Source organism: Thermomyces dupontii, assembly GCF_041956625.1.
Source record: "Thermomyces dupontii strain NRRL 2155 unplaced genomic scaffold VTN31scaffold_10, whole genome shotgun sequence".
In the NCBI taxonomy this organism is placed as follows: Eukaryota; Fungi; Ascomycota; class Eurotiomycetes; order Eurotiales; family Trichocomaceae; genus Thermomyces; species Thermomyces dupontii.
Window position 1 is genome coordinate 317,373 of NW_027192316.1, and position 18,907 is coordinate 336,279.

At 52.4% G+C, this 18,907-nt stretch overlaps 6 protein-coding genes across 6 annotated transcripts; 1 reads left to right on the plus strand and 5 right to left on the minus strand.

The window, feature by feature from the left end:
- Positions 1–981: 981 nt before the first annotated feature.
- On the minus strand, positions 982–2,813 carry VTN31DRAFT_1927 (uncharacterized protein; the record flags this gene model as incomplete). The annotated part of the gene is made up of 5 exons (XM_069402038.1): positions 982–1,194; positions 1,245–1,343; positions 1,396–1,545; positions 1,604–2,637; positions 2,726–2,813. The coding sequence occupies 5 exons, from the start codon at positions 2,811–2,813 to the stop codon at positions 982–984; spliced, it is 1,584 nt and encodes a 527-aa protein (XP_069257556.1).
- Positions 2,814–10,356: 7,543 nt separating this feature from the next.
- On the minus strand, positions 10,357–11,586 carry VTN31DRAFT_1928 (uncharacterized protein; the record flags this gene model as incomplete). Its single annotated transcript, XM_069402039.1, has 3 exons — positions 10,357–11,258; positions 11,312–11,464; positions 11,529–11,586. The coding sequence occupies 3 exons, from the start codon at positions 11,584–11,586 to the stop codon at positions 10,357–10,359; spliced, it is 1,113 nt and encodes a 370-aa protein (XP_069257557.1).
- Positions 11,587–11,722: 136 nt separating this feature from the next.
- VTN31DRAFT_1929 (uncharacterized protein) lies at positions 11,723–12,971 on the minus strand (the record flags this gene model as incomplete). The annotated part of the gene is made up of 2 exons (XM_069402040.1): positions 11,723–12,404; positions 12,472–12,971. The coding sequence occupies 2 exons, from the start codon at positions 12,969–12,971 to the stop codon at positions 11,723–11,725; spliced, it is 1,182 nt and encodes a 393-aa protein (XP_069257558.1).
- A 241-nt stretch (positions 12,972–13,212) lies between these two features.
- Positions 13,213–15,251, minus strand: VTN31DRAFT_1930 (uncharacterized protein; the record flags this gene model as incomplete). Its single annotated transcript, XM_069402042.1, has 5 exons — positions 13,213–13,967; positions 14,016–14,441; positions 14,501–14,665; positions 14,721–14,992; positions 15,193–15,251. The coding sequence occupies 5 exons, from the start codon at positions 15,249–15,251 to the stop codon at positions 13,213–13,215; spliced, it is 1,677 nt and encodes a 558-aa protein (XP_069257559.1).
- Positions 15,252–15,588: 337 nt separating this feature from the next.
- On the plus strand, positions 15,589–15,963 carry VTN31DRAFT_1931 (uncharacterized protein; the record flags this gene model as incomplete). The annotated part of the gene is made up of 2 exons (XM_069402043.1): positions 15,589–15,686; positions 15,768–15,963. 2 exons carry the CDS (start codon positions 15,589–15,591, stop codon positions 15,961–15,963), a joined length of 294 nt encoding a protein of 97 aa, XP_069257560.1.
- Positions 15,964–16,221: 258 nt separating this feature from the next.
- Positions 16,222–18,777, minus strand: VTN31DRAFT_1932 (uncharacterized protein; the record flags this gene model as incomplete). The annotated part of the gene is made up of 1 exon (XM_069402044.1): positions 16,222–18,777. One exon carries the CDS (start codon positions 18,775–18,777, stop codon positions 16,222–16,224), a length of 2,556 nt encoding a protein of 851 aa, XP_069257561.1.
- Between the last annotated feature and the right edge of the window lie 130 nt (positions 18,778–18,907).

Genomic DNA, 18,907 nt, shown 5'->3' on the forward strand with positions numbered 1-18,907 from the left:
GCGGTGCCGCGGTGGGCTGTAGACTTACCGATTACCTAGGCGTTGGTACGTATCGATAACGAGATCGCGACCACAAAGAGTTGGATGACTGTTTCTGCCAAATGACGATGACCAAGTATCTACTGATCGATGCCTGTTGCTGCAAACACTACCATCGAGAAGTTACTATCAAGACGTCTTCTTATGAGTCGTATTCTTTGGTTGACTCGGTGGTTAGGTGCTGTTGACGTGCACTTCATGTGGCTCCATATCGGAGTGTTTGTCTTGTTTGCATCCGACTCCTGTCAGATGACTGACCGCCAAAGGATGACCAAGTCGATGGTTGTCTCCGATTCATATGTATCCGTCCACTACATGAGCCGGCCGAATGATTAAGTATGTGGAAACTGGCTGTGATTTTAACTGAGCAGACATCAAAATTGAACGCCGATAAATCACTGCTATGTACATCACATGCATCCAATTAGTGAGGTACATGTACACACAAATCGGGCTTGCAGCTATCCTTTTTTTATGATGACAGAATTATTCGAGACAAAGGAACATGGGGCTCTGCGATAACTATGACGGGAAAGTGTTGGATATGATCGCAGTCAAGATCACAGCTGTAGCAGGGTAAAAAACGAGTAGTATTGGCTGGTGACCAGACGCCCTTGTAATGCAACAATGAGAAGTACGAAAGATGCTCGCTTGGAGCACTGTCATATGTTTGACCTGCAGACAAGGATGACAAGGAAACGGTTTATAAGAGGTTTCGATGACACAAGGAGGAGGCAAAACACAAGTGAGGTGATCTTCTGGATGACACACAAAGGAAACAACGAAGCGGGAGGGGGTATTCGGGACATTAACTTCACAAGAATGACTCGGAAATCAGGATGGGAAGAAGCTGACTCGGTATGGCATGGATAACAATCGACAAAACAAATCAAAATCTTCCAGAGAAAAGGGACGGAAGGGGAGGGAAGGCGAAGGAACAATCTAGAGCGTGACGTCGAGAACCAAGCTCACGTCCGGAACTTGAGATCCTGCCAGGTCTTCTAGGACCGGAATCAAATCAAGAAGCTCGTTGTCGTGTGCGTCAGAGAACCAACTGCTGATGGGGATGGCATGTTGCGGGTGAAAGATGTAAGATGTCGGTGAGTTGTCTATGATGATGGTTTCTTTGAGGTCACGTCCAACTTGAGAGAGATCCTGCGAAGGTCAGTATCAATGAAGAAACTTCGGGAAATGAAGTCACTGACTTTGACATAATTTCCTTGGTGGTTGTAGCAACTGTCACGGAAAAGTCGGTGGTGCACGACTTTATGAATATCCAATTGATCGAGTAACGGATCACCATACTGCATACCGTCAGAGACTGCAACCATTACCAAGAACCACAAGTATATAGACCTTAGAGACTGATGCTGTAAAAACCACGACTTCGTATAGTTCACCCACTCGCTTCATAAATTGGTCAACACCAGGTCGTTTGATAACATAAATGTTGTGCAATTGCCCTTCAATCTCTACTGGAATGGTGAAGTCCGCACGGTCAAGGACCTGTTGAGAAGGGCAACGTGAGCAATTGTGTCGCTGGGGACTCTCATGAATCACAAACCTTGAAACTGCTGTGCACAAGGGTTTCATCCAGGTCAAGGACTAAGCACTTGCGATTCTTCAGGTGGGGTAACGCCGGAGGAAGTAAAGTAGTCTGTCCGCTTCTTTCTGGTACTGGGGGCCCGGAGACGGAGGAATCGGTCGGAGGAGGCGGTGGTGGTGCAGGGACGATCTCGGATGAAAGATGCTTGCCCGACCCTTCTTCTTCTTCTTCTTGACTGACATCGGCGGCATCAGTCATAGCCGCGTCATGGTCGTCTTTTCGGCGCTCAACTTCTCTCTCCACGCCTGGTCCTTGACTCGGTTCTTCCGCAGCTGGGCTCTCAACGACCGTAGAACTAACAGGGTCGGTCTCTGCGCTGGTCTCGGTGATGCGTTCCTCAGACACGGTGGTTTCCTCTGTCCTAGCCTTCGCAGTGACATCGGCATCCAACCTGGCTTTTTCATCGACATATTCAGAATCTCTGGGCTCTGCAGTGCTCGATTCTACGGCACCAGAGTCTGTTTTCTCGATCACTGGTTGGGCAGCTTTTGCTGGCTGTCGATTTTGAGTTGTTTTTACGGCCGGCCTAGCATCGTCTTTGTCGCGGCTCGCTACACTGCAGCAACTGATAATAGCAAGCAATCGCGACGACTTGAGTTTCTTCTCCGGGGCTGGGTGCGGCTCCTCACCCGGATCACCACTTCTGGACTGCTCCGCACGTAGGAGGGACATGGCATGATCCCGTAGGGATCGCTTGCTGCTTGTCTTGCTGGGATTCCGACGGCCCGCAGTCAAGTTTGTGCGTGAACTCCCCGCCGTGTTCCTCGAGTCATCCAGCGTGTCTGCAGTCATCTCGGACTGATTCTTACTCGCCCGAGAAGATGTTCGGCTGGGGACTTGGAGAAATGAGCGCTTCTTTTTCGGCTGTTCCGGAGTCGCAAGTGACTGGCTTCCTGACGGTGCCGCAGGAGGCGCGGAGGACAATCCATCCTCGTTGGAGGGAGACGGTTGCGACGAGTCAACCTCATCTGCAGGGAGCGCGGGTGCGCCATCTGAGCGGAACATGATTGTCAGCACTTCGACTCGAGGATCAAAAGCTGGCCGTCACAGGGGAGCTGGTGGCTAGCACCGAGTACTCACCTGAGCTCGGGTTGTCTCCGGGTGGCGTCTTCATGGAATCGGACTGCGATCCTGACTCCTTAGCTGATGGGGAATCACGGTCCGGCATCGGGGGGGGGAGCCGCAGAACGAGGGACCCAAACGCAAGCGCGCGACGAGCAATGGCGAAGTCGATGTCCGACGACGATCGGATGCGCTCAAGAATGAAATTATCGTGATGAATTCTAGAGAGAAGCAGACTCGGGGGGAAGAGCAGTCAGTGATTAATTGAGGAGGAAGGCCCAGGTATCTACGGGAGCGCTGCTTAGCCTAAGCTACTAGTCTACGAGTCTGCTAGCCCCAATAATTCCTCCGTACTTGCTACTACGCCAGTTGGTGGCTTCGATCGGAGCCCGCTCAAAGCCGCGAACTTTAATTTGGGCGACAGTCGTTAGCTAACAAACTGCGTGGAATGAATCAAACAATTTTCCCACAATACTCTGAGCGTGGACCGTGTTCTCCTACGAGTATGCTGGATCACTGATCTCTACTCCGTACGCTGATTGAACCAATCTTGGGCCCTCCTTTTGAAGGATTCTTGACGAATAGGCTACAATCTACTCCGTACACAAGGGACTCCAGGTCAACTGGCGGCCGCCCAAATGTCAAAGTGTTCATACTGCCAAGCACTCCAATTTGTCGATGATCGTTGGGAGAAACAAAATGTTTCTTCTATTCCACGGGGACTTGATCTGCCCACGGGGAACAACGGGGTCGAGAACCAGACCTCCATGACGCAGCACGATAAGTGGTCACTTCACAGTCGGCCCAATGACGCCTTCAAGGTAACGAAAGAAAGCAAGCACGCAGCTTTGATTTGGAATTGGAGTTGGAGTGCACAGTGTGGAGCTGAAGTTCATCTGGGCGGCAAGCAGAACACTCCCGCACGAGGACTGAGAAAGCCCAAGATCTGCCCTCTGCTGAATTGTTGAGTTTTGTTGGTCTGAATCTCGAATGCCAAGGGACTCAATCACACTACGGGCCAATCATATGTCTCAGTTACTAGCGGTACTTGTATCGTATTCTCGAATAATTACGAGTACAGAGTAGGTACGGAGTGAACTCAAAACAAGAATTGAAACTTTCACGGAGCAACTGTGAAATGACAAGGTAAATACAATACTTAACAAGGGATCCTTCGTTCCCCATACGGAGTATTCTTTACCTTCATTGGTTGAGCCGTCGCAAATGTGAGCAATTTCAAACTATAACTGCAATTTCACTTCTGAAACATTGCAAACAGTTGGACCTAAACCTATCCAGGAATCTCAAAAACTGAGAAGTCTCAGACTCGGGGCCTTGGCAAAGCTGCTGACTCAAAGTGCCAGCGAGAGCAAGAGCAAGATTTTGCACGTGATTCTCCAACACCCGAGGTGTTCACATGCTTTGTCGACGTCACAAGCCGTTGGGAGCCGCAATGGTCTTCCCAGTTCCCCTCGTTCCTCTTCACAACACTCCCTATTCAGAACCTTTTTCTGCGGAACAAAGAATGAATAGGTCATGGTTGAGAAGCGGGATTCTATCCCAGTGATCAACCATGGCGGCTCAGTCCACACTCCGCTACTCGGAGGATCCCATCCTCATTCTTTACCATCGGTACTTGGAACGGATTCGCAAGCGACTCTACCAAAAGACGACTAGGACGACACGGTTAATTGCCACCCTTGCCCTTCTGCTATCGATTATAAGTTCAAGCTATGGAGGCTATAAATGGTACCGAAAACGCTCCAAGGAGCATGCCCAGGGCAGGCGCATGCTGCGCAGGAACTCCGGGCTTCGAGGCAAAGATGGGTCTCGAATTATCTATGTGCCCTATCGGGATAACATGACCTCCAAAGTCACCATCTATCCGACTAAGCCGACCACTTTCGATGCGCATCGCAGATTGTTTCTGAATCCTCCCCGCGCAGCTCGACTAAGCGACGAGGATTCCATGTCCCAGGCCCCGCCTCTGTCGACCAAGCCTGGATTGAACTTGGCTTTTTTGCATCAGTTCCTTAGCCTGATGAGTATCATGGTCCCACGATGGCATTCTAAAGAGGCCGGCCTATTAATGAGCCATGGGTTCTTCCTGCTCTTGCGGACTTACCTGTCTCTACTGGTTGCGCGATTAGATGGAGAGATTGTTCGAGACTTGGTTGCAGGAAAAGGGCGGGCATTCATTTGGGGGCTAATCAAATGGTGTGGAATTGGGACCTTTGCATCATACACAAATGCAATGATCCATTTCTTGCAGTCCAAGTTATCGATCGCATTCCGCACAAGGCTGACGAGATACATCCATGACCTCTACCTCAATGACAACATGAACTACTACAGATTGAGCAATTTGGACGGGGCCATCGGACAAGGGGCAGACCAGTTCATCACTCAGGATCTGACGTTGTTTTGCGCAGCCGCGGCAGGCTTGACCTCGTCACTTGGCAAGCCCGCCGTGGATTTGGCTTTCTTTACCTATCAAATCTATCGCAATGTCGGGCCTGTTGCGTTATGTGCCATCCTCAGCGGCTATTTTGGCACCGCGACTGTCCTCCGCAAACTCTCTCCCCCATTCGGGAAGCTCAAAGCTGTCGAGGGCAAGCGAGAAGGCGATTTCAGAGGTCTCCACTCGAGACTTTTGGCAAATGCCGAAGAGATTGCGTTCTACGGCGGCGCAGAAATGGAGAAGGTCTTCTTGGCCAAGAGCTTCGAGGACCTCCAGCGGTGGATGAAGGGCATTCACAGCGTCAGGATCCACTACAACATGCTGGAAGATATGATACTCAAATATGTTTGGTCAGCGTTTGGTTACTTCATCACATCAGTTCCTGTGTTCCTCCCGGCATGGGGAGGTGCTGGCGGCCTCCAGGAACTCGCCGAGGGGCCAAGGAATTCGAGTCGAGAACGCGGTCGCATGAAAGAATTTATCACCAATAAAAGGCTGCTGCTGTCCCTGGCCGATGCTGGAGGGCGCATGATGTACAGTATCAAGGACATCTCTGAGCTTGCTGGTTACACATCGCGAGTCTACACGCTTGTGTCGACGCTACACCGTGTCCACGCAAACGCGTATCACCTGCCACGAGGGACGCAGCCTGAATTATACTCCCTGCCCGACGTCCAAGGAACCATCCACAGTGGCTTTGATGGAGTTCGCCTGGAGCATGTTCCCATTGTCGCTCCGGGGCTCTACCCGCAGGGAGGCGATGAGCTGATCCAGTCTCTGTCTTTCATCGTCCACTCCGGCGAACATCTACTCATCACAGGTCCCAATGGCATTGGAAAATCTTCCATTGCTCGCATTGTGGCTGGTCTGTGGCCGGTGTATCGGGGCCTTGTTAGTCGCCCCCGCAACTTCGGCCTTGATGGGATCATGTTTTTGCCACAGCGACCCTATCTGAGTGTTGGAACTCTGCGTGACCAGGTCATCTATCCCCACAGCGAAATGAACATGCGCGAGAGCGGACGAACAGATGCCGAACTGCAACGAGTCCTGGAGGAAGTGCATCTAGGCTATCTAGTTGAGCGCGAAGGTGGCTGGGATTGCCGTAAGGAATGGAAGGACGTCCTCAGTGGCGGCGAGAAGCAACGAATGGCGATGGCAAGGTTGTTCTACCACGAACCCCGATATGCCTTTATCGATGAAGGCACCTCAGCAGTCTCCTCGGATGTCGAGGGCTTGCTCTATGAACGCGCGAAAGACAAGGGAATCACGCTTATTACGATCTCGACCCGCGCATCCCTCAAGAAGTATCACACCTACCAGCTCACCCTCGGCCTTGGGGCAACAGGAGAAGAGTGGGAATTCGAGCGCATCGGCACTGAGAAAGAAAAGAATGGAAGTTGAGAAAGAGCTGCAAGAACTGCGCAAGCGCCTCGACAATGTGGATGCGTGGAAACAACGCCTCGACGAGATCAATAGTGAGTTGCGCAAGGTTTGGGTGTCAGAGGGTGAGCTTGTGCCTCCGCCAGGGGATGAAGCGGATTCCGTCACGGAAGCTTCTGTGGATTAAGCACTCAATTTGTACGATGACACAATCTTGTATAGATGGGATAATGAATGCAATAACGAAATATCAGCAAAAACGGTAGTTATCCTTTTTTTTTTTTTTCTTCACAAGCCGTAGTCAACCAGTCGTGTTGGAATGACCTTTTGTCTCTTGGGATGTCTTAAACCAGTTGGCGAGAGAAATATCTTGGGGACGGCCTGGGCCTGGAAGTTCCAGAGAGTAATATTCAGTAGGCTAGTACGAGTACAAAAGAGGAAGCCAAGAATGTGCTTTGGCTCTCCTAATCCCTGTATTGTTTTCACGTGACTTTCACAAAACGGACGCCACCCAATAGCATCGCCGCTAACTCGGTGGTGGTGACCCGACACAGAGGTCTGTAGGAAAAAGAAAAAGGAAGGTGTTTACATTAGGACGAGAGAATAACACGGAACGAGTACTTACTATGTTGTAGAAGCAATGGGTTCCTGACCTTGGCTTACTCCTGCAAATGCATGCTGTTCTTCGTTCTCAAATGCACTCCTCGATGATCTACGGATACTCAAGGAGAGACATTTGCGAGTGTCCCTTTCCACGACTATTAGTGGTGTTCCATCACGATGTCTTCAAAGGGAGATGAGGTCGTTGTCCCGCTGAGTCCCAGTTATATTTCTGATGGCACGCGGGATGCGTGGCCGACGGAGGATAGCTGGAGGCCAACCGATGACCGGCTATACCGGCAAAAGCTGGCTGTGATGTGGATGAGAAAGAGAGGTGAATATAGGCAAGGTAGGTTATGATCGATTCGCATCGAGCTTCAGATTCTCCAAGGCCGATCATGGTCGCAAGCCATTCATGAACGAGCACATACTGTTCTGATCGGAGAATAATATGCTCCCCATTGTCTTGAGAATCCCTGCATGCATATGCATTCTGCATCTGTTTTATTCAGATTTGGATGGCACAACATGTCCTGGCACCAAGCGCATCCTAACGAAATCCAGGCCTTAATTACATCTTGGAAAAGATGCCTGATAATTATGTCGTTCTTGAGCGGCCTCGCCAATCTGGCTCAACAGTGAGTCCGTCCTTCAAGCCTTTGATCTCTGTTTACTGTGGAAATTGACCCGAACACAGGGGACAAGGGCTGTATGGGGTCACCCCTCGAGAGCCTCATTTAACTCTCCCAACCAGATGTTTCCTCATTTCTGCTGGCTCATGAGTGGCAGTGTTGACCAATGCACGTGCGAAAACTGTAGACGGCTTGGTGCCGGCTCAGGTGAGCAGTCGTCGAGACTCGCCCTCTCTAGAAAGAGGTTTCGTTGACAGGCTTTCGCAGTTGGGCGCTTAAAAGGCTCATTGTTGGCCATTGACCGCAATAGCTCTAACAGGGCCCCTATGAGCACCTCTAGTGGGTCCAGATCGAAGAGTTGCCCGAGAGTCCGTAGCATGAAGCGCAAGGTCCAACAGCCTTTGGATTCTGAAGGGACACCGGACTTTTTCCGCGCTGCAATCAAACGACTCAAGACAGCTAAGAGGCTGGACCTGCCCATCATTGAACCCAAGAGTATGGACTGGCGGGCAGAATCTAAGCCATTACGAGTGCATTTGAAAGGATTAGAGCTGCAGAGTTCGTTTATACCTCGCGCGGGTGAGATTGTCCTGTGGACGCCGTGCACAGACTACGAGCTTGTCTTTGATCCGAGGAGTGAGACGTATCAAATGTATTCACCTCGAGAGAAGAGGTTCCTCGAATATCCCGACTGGCGAGCGGGTACAGTCGGTCAGACGCCCGAGGAGCCTGTTCTCCAGGAGGATCTCCTTGAACCCGTGCGCAAGCGATTTGCTGTGAATTACTCTGGTTTCCGCGTGGAGACTTTTCCCGATCCAAACGACGATGACAAGAGCTTGTCACTACAGTCCAAATACATTCACATCAACTGCATACGACCATTCTACTCTTGGCCGATATTGCTATACGGCGTACCCCAGGAGAAATGGCACCCGTCCATCAAGCATGCGATGACGGTAATGTCTTCGTTCTCGCTGGTGGGCAAGCAAAGGTTCAAGGGGAATTGGCCGAATGCATCCGTCTACTCCCAGGGAATCTTTCTGGGTCCAGAGCTCTTGATTGTCGGAGATGTGGTAAGGCTGAAACCCCGCGGAGCCAAGTTGGGTGAGGAATTACCTCCCGTGACCGACGTGATGGTCATCGACCAAATTGAGGTTCAGCTACTATCATGCATTGAAAAAGTAACGTCGCCGCTACTGGCGTCGAAGCACCGGGTTCGCGTCTACGGGAGAGTGTACAGTCTTTCGCCGGAAAGAGCGTATCGAACGCCTGGGACGGCCGAGAGGCCCCAACCGCTCACACCGAGGGAAGTGGCCGAGGCGTTTCAGAAACCCAACATGAATGGCTACGGACCGTGGTATGCTGTCCACCCACCGGGTACGTCTCTGCAAGTTTCGCTAGATATGATCATCGGCCGATGCTGGGAGCCCGATGCGATGAAGCTGGTCTTCGACAGCACATCCCTGGGGCTGGACCTCCACGGGATGCTCGCCAGCCGACAGTGGTCCCGATGGACAGACGAGCGGATGGAGGACGGGCAGCAATGGTTCTGGGGCGACTCTCGCACCCTGGCTCTGGGTATCGACAGCCTCAACGGGGAGGACGTGGCAGGATACAACGAAGCGCGGGACCCAGAGATGTGGCGGAAGATCCTCGCGAGATTGGATCGCAAGGCCAAGCAGCCAGTCGTGGTCAAGACAACGAACAAGGCCCGGAAGCATGTCGGAAATCGGAATGCGACAAAGTCTGCGCGAATAACAAGGACCAACGCCGTCGCCAACGATAGGCAGACCGCTGGCGCAACGCCAAATAGCAGTTTGGATGTCGCTGAAATTGACGAAACGACTATTGTCGACGACGAGATCATCAGCGTTCCCCACGACGACAGCAGCGACGAGCAAGTTCCTGCACTCGAAACCGAGAAACTCGAGCGAAGCCAGAACCAAGAACGACAAGAAGAAGAAGATGATGATGATGATTATGACCCAAGTCCCACTCTCCGACGGCGCCGTCGACCGAATCGAGCCGCCATCAATCACACTGGAGACCAACAACCGCCGCCGCCGCAGGACACTGTCAAGACGGAACCACCAAACAACAACAATCATAATGATACTGATAACGTCAACGAAACCATCGAAGTCATAGATTTGACCGGACTCACCAGCAGCGACGAACACAACGGTGAGCCTTCGCAACATGTAAGAAGAAAAGCGCGGTCGTCGAAAGACGTGAACCGGCTCGTAGGTGCTTCGCCTGAGTCTCCTGCGCCCAATCCCGACAAGACTACCTCGCGAGGCGAGGATAGGTCAGCGCCAGCGGACTTGGTGGAAGTAAGAGAGACATCGGAGGAAATGATTGTAGAGAGTGATGGCTCGGACGATGAGCTCTTCGTTTCACAGCAATGACACACTTCTATATGTATTTCTTTTGGAGACATAAACTACGATTCCTTGATGTAGGTAGTGATACTGTATAGTCACACTATTTTGTACTAAATACAATGCCACGGTTGATCATAAGTTTTCATTTATTTACATGGGGCGATGGGAAGAACGCAACAGCGGGGAACAGGATCAGTATGTCCGCTCCACGACTTCCCTCGCGAAATCCGCAAACGTCTTGCCCGGCTCGACCTCCTCCTTCAGATTCGGCTGCGTGAAGACGGCGAGGGTATTCCTGGCGATTCTCGCCGTTTCCCTTCCTGCCGTATGGGACACTCCCTTCACGAAATGCGGCACCGCACGGAATCTTCCCTGCGTGATGAGTTCCAGCGCTTCTCCCGTTTGGAAAGCCAGACAATCCTTGGGGATGTTCACTTTCACGATAACGCCAGTGCGGGAGCGGATGTAGAGGCCTGCCGAAGGGTCAGGAGAGGACGGGAGCTCGGGAAGCGGTGGTAACTCCGTCGTTCCGTCGGATGTTGGAAGGTTTGCAGCTGGAGGATTTGTGGCTTCGTCGACGAACATTGCGGATGTGAGGCCAGTGAGACAACCGTGATCCAGGTGTGTTGCGCACCAGTCGTCGTTTTCCCCATTCTCGGCCTCCTTGGCGGTGTCGGGAGAGGACGATGAATCTGCGTCTCGCGGGAAGTAGTGCAGCAATCGGCCCTTGGTTGTTAGACTACTCCGAACAACCCTCTCCAGGTACCCCTCTTGGTACCCCTCGATGTTCTCCTTGGCGAACCGATCGCAAGCCCGAGCCACCAGGGCTGCCGTATCGATGATGAGCGAGCTCAGCTCTTCCACATTTTTCCGAAAGCCAGGAAGCTTGCTCTCGTCCGGCCAGATATTCGGTGCCGTGTACTGTGGGAAATCGGGGTAATCGCCTGCTGGAGCACTCTGCAGGGACGGATCCTGATAGAAGGCGCAGTTGAAGTAGTAGGATCCCTTCAGTGTGTCAAAGTGTCCGGATCGCAGCGTTTCCTTGCCGCACGACCAGCCTACGAGATATTTCGACCGGGGGCTTTCCACCCGTGCTTGACGTTTATCAGCGATAATTGATGACTTGACGAGATGTTCCTTCACGAACCGAGTTCGTCGGCCGGCAAACTGGCAAGGTATGACGCGCTGGAAAGAACAGAGGCGCGCAGACGAGCGAATTTCGGTGGCAGATCCTTGACAACGATGATACCAAGACTCTCTGGTCCAAAGGCCGCAGTCAATGTCGACGAGGGGACCGTGCCTAGTTTGAAGTTAAATGTTCAGCGCTTCCTGCACATGTCTCGAGGAAGAACGGTGGTGCTTACCGTTGACGAGGTCCTGAAGACTCACCGTCACAGGCTCTTCGTGGGTTATCGACACCATCTTGCTTGTCTCGTTCAATTGAATGTAAACCTTCTCAAGTTGGTGTTCTGTTGACCACTGCGTAGTTTGAAGTGTTAACGAGACCCCACTGACGGTTATCAGCGGAGTTCGGATGCAACGTCAACGCCCGCAACTTCTAGATTGTTTTCAGGAACCTCGCTATCTCCCTTCTGCCCTCCGGCTTTGCGACAACCTCCGTATGTAACGCGCCAGAAATGACCGTTCGCTCCACGTCCATTCCATATTCCTTGCATACCCCCTCCAATTTGGCCGCATGGCCTGCCGGTACCACCTCATCCCTCTCGGCTTCCAGCATCATAATCCTAGGCAAGCAACCTTGCGATCTGCGTCCGACCCGTCCAATCCGCTCCAGCGCCTGTACACTATCCCAATTTGATCTCAGAAAAGGTGTCAAGTAGCGATAGGGAAGCCACTTTTGCGGGTAAAAGGCCACCAACAAGTCTTTGAGGCTGGTGAACGGTGTCTCCATAACTATTCCATGGATGACGGCCTCGCTGTTGTCGCTTGGATGCTGTGATTCCAGAAACTCGGCCACGAGATTCGTCGCGACACCGGCGCCAATACTCTGGCCCCAGAGGACGATCTTCGCGCGTTCAGTGCCATGCGCGTAACGCTGCAGCATCCAGCGCAATGCGGCTGACGCATCGCGCGCAATGCCCTTGCCCGTGGGCTTGCCGGCGGATTTCCAGTATCCGCGGTAAGAGACCGCAACGATCGAGATGTTGGAATGATTCCTATGAGCTTCCTTTATCGTAGAAGAGAGATAGGGCAATCTGGGTGGCATGGATGAGGCATTTCTAATGCTGTCAGCGATCTACTCGTACGATAAATACATCGAGAACGCCCTCTACAGAGTTGACGTACCCTTGAAAATACAACACGACCAGTCTCTCCGCGTCCTTCTTTGCATTCGAGGATGGAATCTCACCCACGACCAACGCAAGACGCGTGTTATCCTCCGCCATGATACTCTCCTCTTCCCAGCGCACGGGCGCGCATAGCCTCTCATAGGTCTCGACGGTCTCAGACCGCGAGAAAGGAGGAATGTTCGGCATGTAGATAATCTTGTTCTGGAACGCGACCATCATGATGCATTTGTATGTCCAAAGTGTGAGGCCAAGGCCCAGAAACACAAAGGGTGGAGTCCATATACTTGAGGAGAAAAAGGGACGAGAGGGTAATACTATTCTTGAGATTCTAAGACTGCGGTGGTGGTTGTTGGAGTGGAGGTTATGACGGTGCTGGTTGGTGAGTACGAGTGGGCTGGGGCGAGGGTGATGGCAAGGGCGATGATGGCAGAGACGATGCAGATTTTGGATCCTAATCTGCGGGCGCAGATGTGGACGTTTGGTTATTCGCTTCATTGTTGAGGGGAGAATTGCCTACCATGGCCGTGAAAATACATGATGATCGTGTTTGGGGCTGGAGTCGGATTTGTTGATATTGAGTTTTGAGCTCTGGGCCCGAAGCTAGTATTGCACACCCCTATCTACACTCCATACGAGCACGGCAAAATTTCACTGTGGACATCAACGACAACTCCAGCTATACCCTTGGTTTCCCATTATTCAAAACATTGCGAGTATAGTACACTGGTGACCTAAGTCATACATTTCTTGTCACAGCTCTCAACGTCCCAAACGGCAACACATCCCCGATCCTCTTCATGCCCGTGAAGAGCATCACCAGTCGATCAACACCACAACCCCAGCCGCCCGTCGGCGGCAGACCCCATTCCAGAGCCTGAAGATAGGCCTCATCCAGTTCCCCCCATTCCTGGGTGTCTTTGTTATAGTCCAATTGCTCCAGGAACTTCCTTCGCTGCTCGAACGGTGAGTTTTCTTCTTCATATGCGTTGACGTATTCCCGTCCATTGATGAAGAGCTCGCAGCGAGCGGCAACGCGTTGCTCGGGCTGAGAAGGATGGACAAATGATTTCGAGAGAGGAGAGACACACTCTGGAGGGTAGACGATGAACGTTGGGTTGTTGCATTGAGGCTCGAGGTAGTGAGAGCAGAGCTTATCGATAAGTCTGGGAAGAGTTGGTATGTCAGGGAGTGGGATCGCCAGGTCGGCGAAGAGATTTTTCAGGTCGGCTTCGGCGCTGGGGGAGTCCAACGCCGGCAAGCTCCGGCCGATGGCTTCCTCCATCGCAGGAATGAAGTCGATTCTTCGGAACGGAGTAGTGAAGTCTACATCGGGGCCCTCAAGGCTCGAGCCGATGTCGTTCTTGAACTTGCCAATATGTGACGCCATGCCCGACATGAACGTCTCTGTCAGAGACAAGAGATCGTCCAGGTTCGAGTATGCTTGGTAGAACTCGCAAGTAGTAAATTCGGGGTTATGTGTTCGATCAATGCCTTCTTCAGTCAGCAAGTTGGCTCTTAACACTAAGCCACTCGACTCACCTTCGTTGCGAAATGAGGAGCCAATCTCAAAAACCTTGTCAAAACCTCCAACGACCAATCGCTTCAACCACAGCTCCGGCGCGATTCTCAGCGATAATCGTTTCTCTGGGAACTCGGTGGCCGAAGTAACGAACGGACGCGCCGTCGCACCCCCCGCCTCGCCCGCGATGATCGGGGTGTTGACTTCCATGAACGACCTTTCGATGAAGAATTGTCGAATATACTGAATAAGAGCCGAGCGTACTCGTAAGGTATCTGCAGCTTGTTGATCTGCAAGAAACTGGACATGTCGAGGGTAGGGCGAATTCTCGTGTTCCTGTGCATCAACCGGGACATCGTGCAGGGACGGCGACAGGAGCATCGGAAGCTCAGTTACTCGCAATGTAAGCTCGCCTCGTCCCGTCCGATGCGGATTCCCTGTGATTGCTGCTCTAGTTTAGCCCCATGTCTCCCACCAAAGTCTGGCAAAGAAGGGGGGAACCAACAAAAGGCATCTCCGCGACGGAGCAAACGGTAAAATTCCTTGAACTTCTCCTGGCTCACGTCGGCGAGCAGTCGCTTATTGCACATGGCCTGCACCTTGACGCCATCCTGCACAAGGTCGAAAAATATCAATTTGCTTCCAGCCAGTCTATAAGAGCGTATTCTGCCTACTACATCTAAGTACATGGAGGCTTTTTGCCAAGGCGAAAAGTCGCGACATACCCTGAAGGACGACACTGTCCTCCTCGACGACCTGGTTGGGTTCAATATGGTTGTAGCGGGAGCAAAACTCCGCGATGCTGATCTTGCGCGAGTCGGTTGGTATTCGAGGGTAGGGGTTGGAGACGGCATTGTGGACCTCCTGGATACGGTCTTTGACGCCTTTCTCAGCGGACACTACTGTATGATTCCATCGGACACCGCTTCTCGCGGTCGGTAAACTCTGAGGGCGGGAGAAGGGGTACGTTCGGCACAACGACGATTGACAACTACCACTATCGAAAGCAGTCAGCGCGACTTTGCCAACACGTGGACCTTTAGACAGAAAACCTCGAGCATGCTCCGCTCAGGGCCCTGAGGCAACCGTTGAATCTCACAATGCGACGGATATTTACAACGCACGTCATTGCAGCGGTTCTAAAGGTGGTGGTAATTCATCTCTGGGAACGAAGGCTCCGGGCGTGATGGCACTCACCATGTGAGGAGCTCTCCCAGAAATCTCCGGGAGGCCCTTCTAGGTCCAATTGACAACATTGGCCTACTAGCAGACAGGTTACTGCATTTCCAAAAGGTAGAATGATAGTGGTGTTGTAATCGAGAGAACGTGGTTTAGTTATCCCACAAGAATGAATAATGCATGAAATTTCTCCCTTGGGTCCGATTCTGCCGGTTGGTCCAAGCTCCAACCAGAGTCCGCGAACCCAGTTGGCTCTTGATAAACCAGAAAAAACAGCATCGCCAGCAGCTTCACCAGGAGGGTTGGTTCTCAATTGATTTTTACGAGCTACATCTCTTCTAACAGTTGCGCAGACTATACCTTGTTCCTGTCATCTCTCTCATTCCCCTTTTTCCAGCAAAACAAACGAGCACGATGTCCTTCCTCTTCGGCGGCCAACCCAAGCTCTCTTCAGAGCAGAAAATCGCCGCCGCGGAAACCGAGGTCGAGGTGATTTCCGACATGTTCAACCGGTACGATACGAGCGCGGCGCAGATCCTTTTCGTTGTATCACTTGTCGGAGCAAAAAGCTGATTAGAAACCCGGTGTCGCAGATTGACTCAATCCTGCATCAACAAATGCATCCCCAACGACTACCGAGAAAGTGACCTCAACAAGGGCGAATCCGTCTGCCTGGATCGCTGCGTGGCCAAATTCTTCGAGGTGAATATTAAGGTCAGCGAGAAGATGCAGAATGAGGCCGCTGCTGGGCGGCAGGCCGCCGGAGGTATGGGAGGATTTGGGCTCTAAATGAGGATCGAGATTGCTCGAATCGCGGCCGGAATCGGGGTGGCCGCGTTCTCTCTACTCCATTTTGACGTCGTCTCATGGCGAAGTTGATCGGTGGCATTGGGCGCGGTTCAGTAAAACTTCTCAGGAATGCTCCTCAATTTGTACAGTATCTGTCCTAAATCTAGACTCGCTATGAAATGCATCACACAAAACCCCAACGCCAGACCACCCGAAACGCCATACAGATCGCTGTACATCCGTAAATGCACATGCCGCTCATGCACGTCCAAACATTCTGCGAATCCATGACAACCATGAAGTACCGTGTTGCTGCCGTTCGTCATTGACTAATCCCTTGATCCGCGTCTCAATGTCCACCACCTGCCGCTCAAACTCTCGGAGACCGTCCTCGACGTCATCCACCTTGGACTGCAGAACATTCAGCTCGTAGTCTAGCTTGGCACCAAGCAGCTCCAGCTTCTTGACGCTTTCGGTGAGCCGAGTCGTTTCGTCTCCGAGGAACTGCGCGATACGCTCGCGGAGGCTTTGGAACTCCTCGTTGCGCTCGGGATACATGGCACTCAGTTCTTCATACAGGGAACTGGCCTGTTGGAGCAGGCGTCCAACAGAGGCTACTTGCTCCTCTGCCCAAGGCACCGTTTTCTGGCTCAGATCCTGAATCCGAGAGCGGAAGACTTGTGCGTCGGAAAATAACACATCTTCTAGACGCATCGCGCGTTCCAAATCTGATTCCTGTCCGAGGGCATCATTCCGGAAGCCTTCCCAGCCAAGAATGACTTCCTCCACAATACTAAAAGAGAGATGCCGGGCCCAGCGAGCATTCCGCGACAGAGATTCGTGAGGACAGCTCTCTGGCAAACTCTGCGACCGGCGCAGACTCCTCGAAGGGGACCCTGGTAACGGTTCCTGGCTCTGCTCGGTCGGTCCATCGGTGGTCCGTGTTTTCGACAACTCAAGATCTGTAATCTCGCCGCCATCCTCCGTCGCTTGGGCCGAAAGGTCCTGGGAACCTACACGTGACGTGTCGGCTTTGCTATCATCCGGAGTAGGCTCAGCCTCAATGTATATTTCCGGGACAGGTTTGCTTATCGGTGAGGCTATTTTGCTCGCTTCTCCCTGATTATCCTGAGGTGGGCTAATTGTTCCTTTTGTACCGGGAGTCTCCCCTTGATTTTGAACCACGGCGCCGTCGGACTCGCTGTCGGCTCCATTTCCGTGGATGTACTCACTCTCCGGGAAAGCTCCGGTCTCTTTGCTGAGCTTGTATGCATGGTGAGACCGACGGCCGGATATCCCAACGGCGTCTTTGAATCGGCCGAATCCTGCTCGAGCGTCCGACACCTTGCCCGTGAGACTCCGGGACACAATCTTCCCTAAATTTTGTTCTCGATCATCCGACGAGAGATACGAATCTTCATGCGTGGCAGGACTCTCTGATCCGCCCCGCCGCTTGCGGTTTGTCCACATGTAACCTCCTTGCTCGTCGTTTCCAAAAATGAGATCGTCCATCTCCGGAGCAAGCTCCGACCCGTGACGGTTGTGAGTTTTTCGAGGCTTTCCATGCCATAGCCATCGCGCTCGCTCGCCAGTGACCAACTGGACAAACCGCTCGAGATCCAACGTCTCGACTTCCCCAATGCCTACTTTATCCCGCCCAACCATGCCCATCACCATTTCACCGCCTTTCCCGCTCAGCTCGGCCACGGTGTGCTTCACCGCTCCTGTCCAACTCTCGGATGTGGACGCGGCCGCCTTGGCTGTGACACGATGCAATCGATCTATTGTTTGCCGATCCAACCGCCGTGTTTTCTTGAGTTTCTGTGATTTTTGAAAGCTTCCAATACCTGCTTTCAGGCTTCTTGTATCGAAGACGTCCTTGGGCACTGGAGCTCCATAAGCGTGTAGCCGATTGCGGGCGCCCATGAAGGTGCCCAGCAGGGCTGCGACCGTCATTGGGCCGAGAATGCCATCATTTGGCTCGACATTGTAGAGATCCGTACCGATATCTGCCCACCAGTCCATGATCGCTTTCTCGGTCACGTCGCAAAGGAGGCCATCGACATATTCTGGAGCCAGCTTATCAAAGATCGTCAACGCAGTCTGGCACTGCTTCACAAGCTCAATCACGGCTGCATACAGCGGAATGCGTTCACTGGTCCGGTACAGTTGATAGAATTTGGCCTCTACCACTGGTGACGGTGGATGTAGATTCAGGCCTGCTCGACCAGCGCATCCTAATCTCTTCAGATTCTCATTGACAACGAAAGTATCTCTGTGTCCTTTCACATCGCCGTTTGGTACCGAAATCACAGTCAATGCAGAATGCAATGCACTCAGATTCGTAACCATCAGCGTGCCCAAAGGCGTTTCTCGAGGGGAAGCCAGGCACTGTTGCACCGCGGTGAAATAGAGCTTCACCCGCGGAGACCAGAGGTTTCGATCCTTCGGGACACCCAGCACACCGACCTGGATCGTATGGGAAGGGTCGCCGGTATATGTTGCGATGATGAAGGTCGGGTGAGCGCGAGAACAGGCCCATTGTTCAACGATGTATGTTTCGTATCCTTGCAGTGTTGTGCTACGGTTCAGAACCGCCGTCGTCGGGTCATCTTCGAGGTATCGAAAGGCGACTGGGTCCGGTAATACAATCCTCTGTTGATCCTCATTCAGCGTCATTACCGTCGCAACAGGTTGGCCGTTTTTCGAAGCTGGACGATCACCGTCACCGGGTTGTGGCTCAGAAGTCGTGCTGTTCTTTTTCAGGGCACAAGTAGGCGAGCTGGCCTGGGCGCTCAGTTGCTCCGGCGCCATGGCTCCAGTCAGGGCACTTTTTGCTGTCACCGACTTTTGAAGGGACGCGCTGTCGACCCCGGAGGGTCATTCGAACCGATGCAATCGGAAAAGTAGCCAAGCATGTCTGAGACGTGAAACGCGCGTATCG